This window comes from Gastrolobium bilobum, unplaced genomic scaffold, assembly GCF_033153095.1.
Source record: "Gastrolobium bilobum isolate Gb01-03AN ecotype WA unplaced genomic scaffold, APGP_CSIRO_Gbil_v1 utg30702, whole genome shotgun sequence".
NCBI lineage: Eukaryota > Viridiplantae > Streptophyta > Magnoliopsida > Fabales > Fabaceae > Gastrolobium > Gastrolobium bilobum.
In genome coordinates this window covers 99,236-111,120 of record NW_026895373.1, presented here as the reverse complement: position 1 = coordinate 111,120, position 11,885 = coordinate 99,236, and the positions used below count along the sequence as shown (strand labels likewise).

At 34.7% G+C, this 11,885-nt stretch overlaps 2 protein-coding genes across 2 annotated transcripts; both read right to left on the bottom strand.

The window, feature by feature from the left end:
- Positions 1–268: 268 nt before the first annotated feature.
- LOC133307757 (uncharacterized) lies at positions 269–4,178 on the bottom strand. The gene is made up of 6 exons (XM_061508312.1): positions 3,023–4,178; positions 2,362–2,911; positions 2,095–2,311; positions 1,300–1,827; positions 1,047–1,182; positions 269–450 (listed from the first exon to the last, which is right to left on the bottom strand). The coding sequence occupies exons 1-6, from the start codon at positions 4,176–4,178 to the stop codon at positions 269–271; spliced, it is 2,769 nt and encodes a 922-aa protein (XP_061364296.1).
- A 3,345-nt stretch (positions 4,179–7,523) lies between these two features.
- Positions 7,524–8,533, bottom strand: LOC133307751 (protein BREVIS RADIX-like). The gene is made up of 2 exons (XM_061508305.1): positions 8,420–8,533; positions 7,524–7,871 (listed from the first exon to the last, which is right to left on the bottom strand). The coding sequence occupies exons 1-2, from the start codon at positions 8,531–8,533 to the stop codon at positions 7,524–7,526; spliced, it is 462 nt and encodes a 153-aa protein (XP_061364289.1).
- Positions 8,534–11,885: the final 3,352 nt, after the last annotated feature.

Below are 11,885 nucleotides of genomic sequence, written 5' to 3'. Positions count from 1 at the left end.
GATAAGACCTGTTACTCCAACCAGATAACTTGTGCCTAATTCTTGCAACAACATCAGCATAATGGTCTTTGGTTACTCGACCATGTTTCATCATGGACCCAAGATATCTTCCTATATTGTGAGTTTGCTTGAAGCCACACACATTTGTGATATCATCTGCAATGTGAGCATCTGTATTTTTCGAGAAAAAAATACTAGATTTCGGAATACTAACCTTTAGGCCAGACATTGAACTAAAAGTCTCCAAGCAATCCACTATAACATTGAACTAAAAGTCTCCAAACATCAGATGGGCTATCTTAGGACCTTTTGATCCCACGGAGATTGGCTTCCATATCTTATTGTCAACCGCATCTTGAATGAGATGAGACAATTTTTCCATGGCTAGAACAAAAATGTAGGGAGATAAAGGATCACCCTGACGAACTCCTCTTGAAGGAAGGAAGTCACCTGCAATGGCTCCATTCCAAAGCACTGAGACCTTATCAGAGTTGATACAATTCATGATAATATTTGTGAACCAGTGTGGGATTTGAATTTCATCCAAAATTTTACGAACAAACTCCCAATTTAACATATCATAAGCCTTTTCCAAGTCGATTTTAATTGCCATGAAGCATTTTCTTCCTCTCATTCTACGCATTGAATGGATCAGCTCTTGGGTGATGATGATGTTGTCCTGGATATGTCGTTTAGGAACAAAACTAGCTTGGAAGGGAGACACCATCTCTTCCATTAGGGGCTTCATTCTGTTAACCAGAATTTTACTGAGGATTTTATAAATGACATTGCACAAAGAGATTGGTCTGAGCTGCTTAGCACTTTCAGGTCTCTTTACTTTTGGAATAAGGACCAGAAGAGTCGAGTTCACAAGGTGAATCAGATTGGGATTCTGAAACATCATGTTAACATCCTTAATAACATTAGTCTTAATAAGACTCTAATTCTTATGAAAAAAGGTAGCTGGAAAACCATCTTCCCCTGGAGCTTTTGACCCATTGATACTAAAAAAATAGCTTTTGAAATTTCGTCATCCGAAAGATTACGAGTCAGATTAGATAGAAGATCATCGTACAGAAGGGGCCAAGTAGTCTTTGATTTCACCCAATCACGATTAAGGACTTCCTCACTAAACAAGTTGCTATAGAAATCTGTTACCAATTGATGAAGTTGTCTAGCTTCCTTCACCCAAATCCCATCAGAATTTTTTAACTCAAGAATCCTATTCGAACTTCTTCGAGTAGCTGTTTTAATGTGATAGAATTTGGTGTTTCTATCCCCATCATTTATCCATTTCACCCTGGCTTTTTGAAACCATAAGATCTTTTCTTGTATGAGAACCGCATCAAGGTCCTTCCTAACCTCCTTTTCTCTAGATTGGAGAGATAAGTTGGTATGATAATCAACATGATTCTGAATTTCTGCAATACTATGCAATATGTTAGTCTTCCTATTGAAAATGTTGCCAAAGACTATCTTGTTCCATCTTTTTAAATTTGGAGTCAGATCATGCAGATTCGTTCTAGTGTCTTTCACAACATTCCAGCTCCTAGCCAGAAACTGAGTAAAGTTATAATGCTCCATCCAAGCAATCTCAAAGAGAAAGGGACGATTTTTCCAACCTGTGTCCAAGTTAGACAAGTAGACCAAAATGGGACTATGATCAGAATAAATCCGTGGAAGTACCTTAACGCCAGCATCAGTAAAGGTAGTCTTCCAACTTGCATTAGCACAGGCTCGGTTCAGCCTCTTAAAAACACGATCAAGATGAAGAAACTTCGGACCCTTCCATGTAAACCAAGGACCTGATCCTCCAAGATCCAGCAGCTTGCAATTATGAAGAACATTTGCAAAATTGGAACATCTGTTTAAGTTAACTCTACAGCCACCTTTCTTCTCATCCCGATTTGCTATTTCATTAAAATCCCCAGCCACCAACCACGGCCCATTACAATGGAGACTAATGTTTAGCAGATCATCCCATAGCTCCTTTCTATTTTCTTCCCTAGGACTCGCATAAACTGCCGTGCAAGAAAAGGAAGGAACATGAAAATTCTGAACTTTAAAATGAACAAACTGTTTTGTGTGATTAACAATTTCAACGAGACCAGTCTCATCATTCCAGAGGATCCAAATACCCCCTGAGTAACCTTCTGCCTCTTGAACAAAAGCATGCTTAAACCCAGATTTTCGGATAATGTCAGAAGCTTTTTGACCACTACACCGAGGTTCTAGAATCACTACAATACTAGGCTTATATTTCCTAGTAAACAGAAAAAGCGATTTTTGAAACTGGGGTTTCACTGCTCCCCTACAGTTCCAGAAGAATAAATTCATTAAAAACTATGTTGAACGCAAGACTCCAAGGTTCTTGCATCCTTCATTCTTGAAATATCTTCCTGGTGAACTCTGTCCACCTCCATGCACGTAGAGATGGTTGAGGTTTTAGGATTTTGGATGTCGCTGCTGTTGTCAACTGATATATCAGGACCAGTTTTATGAAATGTGTCATATAACTGCTCTTGATTCTGGTTCAAAGTGCTATTTGCTTTCATCCCATTTTCCTGATCATGTTGATTTGCTTGCATAGGACTAACCGCCATGGGAGTAGCAATTGATGGAGATGGTGGAACGCGAGTATGATCTTCACGATTTTCACTCTGGACTGGACACCTCTTACCCGTGCTTAAAGAATGAGCCGTATGCATAGTAGGAACCGTTGATTTAGTCCTAGGGGTATCTTTGGACTTTTTGGATTTAGTCAATATTTTCTGAGGAATTTCAAACTGAGGGGCCCCCATATGAGGAGTAACAGAATTAATTATTTGATTATGATCCTCCTCATTAATAGGTCCAGCTATTAAGATTGCAAACCGTGATTGCGTAATTTCCTCCTTATCACCATGATTATCTCCATGATTATCGCTGGTCATAACTCCCTTATTACCATGATTACCAAGATTATCGCTGGTCATAACTCCCTTATTACCATGATTATCGCTGGTCATAACTCTCTTATCACCTTGATTATCGCTGGTCATAACTCCCTTATCATTATTCCTTTGTAACGTTTTTGAACCAGCGCCTGGCTGGACTGCACCGGCCGTCTGAGGAGGTTGCCGGCTCCTGCGTTGACGGTTAACAACCATCCAAGGTCCCAATCCTTTGCTTCGATGGAATTCTGAGTTGCCAGGTTCCTCTTGATGAATTTGATCGTCATTATGAATATCGGATGAACTGCGTTGCTTTGGAGCAGCTGAACAATTCTCGGTGCTATGTCCATATTTCCCACAACCAAAACAAATGAGCCCTAATCCTTCATACTCAATTTGTTTGGTAAATCCTTCCAGCACATAATCACCCTTTAATGGCTGAGATAGGTCCAGTTCCACACATATTCTTGCAAACCGTCCTCTTACATGAGCATTTGTATTGCTGTCTACCTTGATCATCTTGCCTAACCACTTTCCAATCCTTCTAAAAAAAGCTTCATCATAGAATTCAATGGGAATATCCGGTAGACGAATCCAAGCAGCAATCTTAGCAATTCCAGCACTATTAGGTCTGAAAGTTAGTTCCCACTTCCTCAACGATAAATAATGACCCAAAACAATCCATGGACCACCGTTCAACGCAAAATTGAGATCATCCTTCTCACTAAACTGGACTACGAAAAAGTCATTACCAATATCAGTGACATTGATTTTGCCTTTTCTAGCCCATAAGACATTTATTTTTTTCTTCATAAACTCCACCCCAATTTTCTTCCCAAGGAGTTTAACAATCAGAGCTTTCTCCCAAGGTTTCCTCATTCTCTTCCTTGCTCTTTTGGTGCAACTAAAATAAGTACGCCCATCATCTTCCTCCCACATCTTAATTCCTCCATGGTTGACATCCTCTTCATCAGCAGGTTCCTCCCCATCTAAGTCTTCCTCGGCAGACGCCTCTCCTTTCCATTCATCATCTTCTCCATTATGACGCATCAAAATTTCCCTCCAGGTTGAACGTTGGCCATTCTCATCTTCCATCCAACCTTCATGTCTAGGTATCATAGATACATCATTTGAAAACTGATCTCCCTCACCTTTATTCCTCTTATTACTTCTTTGAAGAATGTCAAGTTCTTCACTTGATTTGCCAGGATTCTTCCCATGATCACCTTTCTCTCTCTCACTCATCGCTCACCAATCTTCCACTTGAATTAAGATCACTTTATTTGGTTCCATTTATTTTATTGTAACTCATTATAGTAAAGAGTTTATGAATAGAGACCATGTACAAATTTTGTACATCGACAACACAGGACCATGGAAAATGATCTTTCTTTCATTTTTGTCCTAATTTTCTCTCTCACTTTCTTCTCTTGCCTTTATTATAATCTAGTTACCCTTTAGTTTCATAACATGTTATTAGCACAATTCAGATTGTGTGATGATTCTGCTCGAATGATTCCTTTTTATTTTTCTCTCTTATTTATGTTTTCTTTTATTTACTCATTTTCTTGTTACTTACTTTAACTTTGATTATTTTGTAGTTACCTTTTATTCTACACTAGCGTAATGGAGCATAGTTTATTTTTAAAAAAAAGAGTATAATCAAAAGGTTAAGAGATTAAGGAAATTTTTCTCTGAAACAAGGTTATATTTTCCAATAGCTATGGAGAAAGGTTAGTAATCCAATTCTTAACATTATTTATGTAAAATCATGAATCCTAAATATGCCCTTTATATATATTCTTGTGTTCTTCTCTTTGCATTCAAATATGAATCATTAATTTTATTCTTAACAAACTAATTTTATTGTTTTTTGTTTTTCTAGTTAAATTCCCTCTGCATTAATATTTTAGACTACAACATGCTTTGATGTCAATCTAAAACTTTATTTTCACTGATTTTTTGTCACTGAAATTTTCCACTACAACATCGAAAATTTCATTTGTATTAATTTTTTTTTTTTTTGGGTAAGCTTCATTTGTATTAATTTATCAATGAAATTCTCAGCAGAAATATATTATCACTTGCTAGTCCAAAAGGGCTAATGCCACTACAAAAAAAGGATGATTAGTGGAGGGTTTTTAGTGGAGGTTAAGAAAGCCTCCACTAATTGATTTAATTTTTAGCAGGTTTTAAACCTCCACAATTCAATATTATATTTTGCTATTTTAAATTGTTTGGATATATATAATATTTTTTTATAATTTATATTTACTTTCTACGTATTATGAAACAGAACGAAGAGTTTTAAAAAATTTATATTTCTATTTTTACAAAAAAAAATTGTTGTAACCCTGACACCCTCTCTCGTTTATACGAATCTAAGCACTAATTCTCCACTGAGCCGCTACAACATTTCCTCCTCTTATTCAGACCTTAGCATTCCCTACTTTCGTTCGCTATCAGATTTCTCTCGATGGAGAGCTTCATTCTCCTATGCTTCGAAACCAGAGTTATTGGATCGATTATGGTAACTCACTTAGCTTCAATTTCTCATTATGTTTACTACTTGGCTTTTGAATTTTACATCTCTTCTTTTTAGATTCAAGTTTTTCAAATTCATGTTTCAAATTCAAAATTGCTTCAACCTGATCCTTGCTCTTCTCACCTTCGCTGATTCCAATTCTTAACTTGTGTGAGTTCTCCTTTAATTGATTTCCTTTGCTTTGTTGTTTAATTTATGATTTTATTATTTTGTATCAGATCAATGTTATTTGTTGGAACAAGAAAGCTGTTTAACGAAAATTTGAAAATGGAAATAATATGCCTATCATAGACTATGAATCTGTTTGAATCTTCTAAACAAAAGCCAAGTAGGCGAACAAGATTTTTGTGTTGGATCATTCCCATTGTGTTCAGTCCAGCTCTAACTTGTTTTTCTTCTCGTAATTGAACTTGAAGTTCCTTGACAGCTATAAAAGTTGAATCGGGGAATTCATCTTTGTAAACAATGCTAAAACCACCTTTCCCAATTTAGGATTTTACCTGTGCATGCCGTGTTTTCATTGAGTATTCATGCCGTGTGCAGTATGTAATCTAGGATTTTAAATTTTGATTTTTAGGGCTGCTGCACATCTATTTTGATTATGAACTTTGACTTTAGAGCTTGTTATGAACTTATTATCGTTCTTTATTAGTTAAGATATTAATTTTTTAATTCTATCTAGGCAACTAAGTGTGTGAAATTTTTTTTGTAGAGCTGCTTCAAGTGAACCAAGGAAAACTGAAGTTATTGAAAAAGAAATTATTAATATTCACTTGTAAAATCAGTGTTATTTTTATATTTTAAGACTTAGACTGAAAAAAGAAAGAAAGAAGAGACTTGTACAAAGTTTAGTATTTTTACGTGTATCTAATATATATGATAAGTAGTTCTACCTGTTACTGTGAAAATGGTTGCTAAGTTGTTTCTTCACTGCAAAGTCATCTGAATTTTGTTGCCTTTTTGGCTCGTTAGTGCAAATTATAATGCTTTTTTCACTGCTATATTTAGATGTGTAAATATTCTTTTTAATTTCTTTTTGGGGTTTTTGGATAGATTGTTTGAGGAATGCTTTCAACGTAGATGGTATCACACTACAGCTTGCTATATACTTGTAAGAATAACTTGCCTTTTTTAGTAGGTCTCTTTATATGTAGAAAAATTATTCTAGCTTTCTTATATTTATTTCTCTTTCTTATATCAGTCTTGCCCTATAAATAAGAATTGTTTGATTTAATTTTAAATCATAAGTCCCTTAAGTAGCTTGTTGCATTTGTGAAAGGCACTCTGTTCAATTTAGTGGTAAGAAGATCTTACTGATTGACTTGTTCTAATCCCCTTAAGATAATTTTCTTTCAATTTTGAAGTGTTTAAATTGTTCAATGACAATCAATTGCAGGAGTATGTACAACAAGAAAGATACGGGAGTGCTAGGTTGGAGAATTTTGCTTCAGGGCTTTAGCTAATAAGCCAAAAGGTTTAAGATTTTAACATTTGGAAAACAAAACTTCCTCTATGGTCATATTATGTACTTCATTTAATTGGTTTTAACTTTTAAATTTCAGTGGCCTAATATTGCTTTCTCTCTTTGCAACCTCTCTTTCTATGGAGGATACCTGATCCTGCTGTCATTGTACTTTCCTTCTATTATCTCTTTGATAGTTTTTTTTCTTCTATGGAAAAAATATCATGGCATCAAAGTGAACTTTTTAGGATGCTTATTACTGGACTTGGAATATATAAAGATGAGGCCACTGAAAGCAATGAGCAGATTTGGAGATTACAGGTTGCAATATTGTAGGCATGAATGCCTCTGAGAATATTTGAATCTGTGAATCAATTAATAGTTTGCTCATTCTACAGTTGATTTTCTCTAGATCTGATAGGGGATTGAGCTGATTCTGATCAATCCCGACCTGATACAAAATGAATATATTTCACTGTTTCTTATATGTAATTATTGTACATAAAAAAGAGGTATGGTTTATGGTATAAATTACCAACAAGGTCTCTAAGGTACTACATATATTTTCAAAACTTGGGACATATTATACATACCAGAAGCGAATCCTTTTGAGATCATTGCCCCCAGTAGGAAGAGACACAACGGTGATGTGAGCACCTGGCTCCATCTTTGCTATCCACTTGTTGGATCCAGTCATGTCCACCATCGCTACACTACCAGCTGGTGGTTGAGGTTGACGCCCTCCAGGGGTGGTGTTACCAATTGGGGATTGATTAGGGTTTGTGTAGTCCAAAGCAGGGGTTGAACTTGCGCTTCCACCACCAATGTAGCCGTATGGAACCCCCTCTTCAGAAACGGTGTCATACTTGATGCTCTTGGGGTTGCCAGCTTTGATTTTCTTCCCTGAAAGCTTCAGCGCCAGATCCTTAATCTGCATATGCAGAATAAAAATTCAAATTAGCATCAATGCATTTAAAAGTCTTAATCATGTACCATACAATTAATACATACCATGGAGTCTTAAGGTTTCAGGCTTAGGTCATTTTCAAAGCATCATACAATACCTTTACAGCTGGGCTAGTGGAGAATGTACTTGGTAGAGAATACATGCAAGTGGATGACAACAACATCCTTGAACGTGAAAGTCTATATATATATATATATATATCCTACTATCAACTATGCACCCCCAATGGAAAGCATTTTCTATTTGTAGAAATCTCCAGTAATTTCTATCCAAATATTACTTGTCCAATTTTTCACACAATTTAGAAACATTTGGTTCGAAATAGTTAGGAGAGGCATCATAAGGAAGAAGGAAGAGCATGAAGAAGAAGGTAAACTAATAAGCAAATATAAAGGAAGCAAAATAAAGAAGAAGGTAAACATTTGGTTTGATTTTGTTTGTTTTAACCAAGATGGAAAAAGAAGATGAAAAAAACAATGTTTGTTGAGAGAGAGGGAGAGAGTATTAAGGACCTGCGACGTCAGACCCTTGACGGCTTCTTTTGTGTTCGGCGTGCCGTTCCCACGGTCATCTTCATCCCCATCAACGGGGGTTGGCTTGGCACACGGATTCATGAACAAAAACATCTTCGCTAAAAAGCTCATCTTATCTTGAACAACAACAAAACAAGCAAACATTTATGGTTAGATTCCAGAGAATGAAAGAGTGTTTGTCAACAGTTGAGAATGGGAATGACATATAGAGAAGAAATGAACCATATCAATATATGTCATTGGTTCTGAATGGATAATAGAACAAAATAAAAATAATAATAAAAGTCATTGAAGGATGAAGTTAAGGTTATCACTTTCATTGAATGAAACAGTGACAGGAAATGGCCATTTACGGTAAACAAAAGCAATGATTAGGTTACAGGGAAAGCGCCGAAATAAAGACCACACAGATGCAACAATTGAGTTACAATGCAACTAATGAATAACAATGCTCCAAAAAACAACATCTTTCACGTGAAACAAAATGGTCCTAAGATAACTGTAACACCCCAAATTTCTAACAATTTATAAAACAATCTTATAATAAATAAATTGTCAAAATTCTTTTTTTTTTTTACAATTATAATAATAGAAATATTGCGAAAGCTAATCTAAATCTAATTTGGGGAATGTTACCGCCGCACCTGTACAATGGACAGGTGCAAGGCTAAATTTATTACATTAAAATAAAACCAAAGACTAAAGTTTAAATAAAGGAAATATGTCTTATGCATTTATTTAAATCTCATAAATTTCTAACTAAAGATTAGGATACACACAATAAAACATATAACTACCTAAAGATTAGGATACACACAATAAAATTTCATACACAACGAATCTACAACCACCTAGAGATTAGGATTACCTGGTCTCCGTGTTTGGTGACTTCTACAACTTGGGGAAGAGAAGCGGGTGGTAACCAAAGAAAGATAATAATAAAAATAAAAATTTAAAGTGAGGAGAGAGAAAGAGAAAGTGTAGAGGAGAAGAAGAGTGGTGGAGAATTATTGAGGATTCAGAGTGAATTGGTTTGGTTAGGTTAGGTCTCTATTTATAGTTGAAGTTTTGGGCTCGGATATGGGTTTCGTGCATTTATTTCCTTTTTCTTTATTGATGTATTTGGCTCAGATTTTGGCTTTATACACTACACTATTGACTCATATCTAAACAATTTATGTTTGTTGACATATCTAAAACAATTTATGTTTGTTATGATATTATGTTAATTTCTTAGTGACTTCATAATTTGTATTATCTAGAAGGAAATTAGCCTTGTTCCCAATTTCCTCATAAGAAATTCTGTTTGTTTTCTATCTGCATAAATGTGTGCTATTTCTCGTTTCAATGATTTTCAATTTAAAATAAAAAGAGTGAATTACAAATTATTTGAGTTCGCTACACGGCTACACCTTGATGTCAACGCTCTCGTTGCTCATGAGGTTTCTTCCTGGCGAAGTTCGCATCTCGTACAAATACCACCAAATTAATTGCAAACGACAGTCAACTCTAAGAAATCAGACAAATAACATTTCTTCGTTACTGCCGTTAGTTGGCCGTCATCCCGTTTTAAAATTATGGGTAAATACCTTTTTAGTTACTTAACATAAAACACGGTCTCTACTTTAGTCTCTTACAAAAAAAAAAATTAGTTTCGAGGTTCTTAAAAAATTCAAAGTGGACCCATTTAGTTGAAATAGTGATCCTTCATAAATTCAAAAAATATCCATATTAGTCTCTCAAAATGAATCCACTTTGAATTTCTTAAGAATTTTAAGACTAATTTTTTTTATAAAAAATTAAAGTGGAGACCATGCTTTTTTGTTAGGACCCAAAAAGATATTTATTCTAAAATTATTAGCAATTTGTACTTTATGTAATGTAATCACAATTTTCAAGTGTAAGAAACGAGAGAGATAACAATTTTTATTGCTACCATTAAAGCTGGCTGTCATTTTCCAATTGTCAACGTTTGAAGATTACTTGCAAATTAAATTATTACGTAAAGCAATCACGATATTCAACTCGATCGAAGGAAGGAGACAAATGACATTTTTTATTGATACCAGTAGCTGGCTGTCAGTTTTGCATTTTCAATGGTTAAAAATTATTTGCAATTTGCATTATATCTAAAGAAATCACGATATTCAACTCCCCAAAAGAGACGACTAACATATTGAGGTCATTAGCAGTGGTTGTTTTTTTAATTTTTATTATTTGTAATTTTTTTCAAGTACGGTTATATTTAATAATTTCTAGGAAGATGCACATTGATATACACATATATCTATGGCGTCTTAATTTTTCCATTTCATCATCATTCTTGGATCCCACAGATTACTTGTTTACAGTCCACCTTAAGAGCTTACTGCCTTGGTTTGAGCAAAAGAGCATTGCAGATTATTTGTCTTTTCGGTTTCTATTTGCATCTTCAATCAACTCTTATATTTGCAGCTTGTACAACACAAAGAAGTAAGAACCTAATATTCAAAAAAAGAAAAAAAAAAGTAACAAAAAGAGTTACTGATTATTTTAGATTTCTTTTACTTTACAGATTGATTCTTCATTATTATATTTGGTTTTAGTTTTGAGTCATTAATTCTTCATTTTTTGTCTTTAAGTTCCCTGTTTAACTTTTTCTGTATATTTGGTTGCTTTTCAGCTCACACAACCCCCAAAAAGGAAAAAAAACGACAAAAAGAGATAGCACGTTGCTGATTGTTGTCTTTTAGTTTGAGTATTCAAATTTGCCTTTCAGATTCGTTGTTTCAATTCCCAGATAGTATTTCTTGTTTTTGAGCTCATAAGACCAAGAAAATCCAACCAAAACAACTTAAAAAGAAAAAAGAAGGAAGGTGCAACTATTTTTCAGCTCAAATACCACCAAAAAGCCAAAAAAGGAGTGAAAAGTTGTTTCATATTGTTCAATCTCGTGAAGGAACTACCATCAGCTTTAGTATTCACTCTGTTCATTTGAAGTATTGGATTGGACTTTCCTCAGCAAGTGACCAGAGGTAGACTTTTCCTTCACTCAGTTATGTTGTACCTCTAGTATCTCAACTAGAGGAGAGTAAAACCATTCAAATTCTCTATCCATTCTTGTACTGTTTAAGAATTCTTTAATTTATGTTCCATGTTATAATTATTATTATTTTTTGCAGATTATTTGGTTTCTGGTTCAGAAGCATTTACATCACTCTATTTATTAGAGAACGTACGTACTGTCGATATTGCTGATTTCATTTCAAAATCCAACTGCACGTGAATCTGCTTAGTTGCTCCGTTCATACATGTAAGAAGTTTATTCTCTTCGATTCCCAGTTAGAGTTTCTTGTTTGAGATCACTTAACCCAGAAAATCCATCAATAAAACTAAAAGAATAAAGAAGAAAGTGTTGCATGCATAGTACTTGTTTTGAGGAACTTATAACTTATAAGTGCAAGAA

What these genes read in the sequence shown, in the direction of transcription:
- LOC133307751 (XM_061508305.1), bottom strand. Translation starts at nt 8,533, where the DNA reads ATGTTTTTGTTCATGAATCCGTGTGCCAAGCCAACCCCCGTTGATGGG. An exon ending in TCAAGGGTCTGACGTCGCAG is followed by an intron (nt 7,872 to 8,419) that starts GTCCTTAATACT and finishes CTGCATATGCAG; the next exon opens with ATTAAGGATCTGGCGCTGAA.
- LOC133307757 (XM_061508312.1), bottom strand. Translation starts at nt 4,178, where the DNA reads ATGAGTGAGAGAGAGAAAGGTGATCATGGGAAGAATCCTGGCAAATCA. An exon ending in AGACTGGTCTCGTTGAAATT is followed by an intron (nt 1,828 to 2,094) that starts GTTAATCACACA and finishes CATAATTGCAAG; the next exon opens with CTGCTGGATCTTGGAGGATC. An exon ending in TCTTCTATCTAATCTGACTC is followed by an intron (nt 451 to 1,046) that starts GTAATCTTTCGG and finishes GAGCCATTGCAG; the next exon opens with GTGACTTCCTTCCTTCAAGA.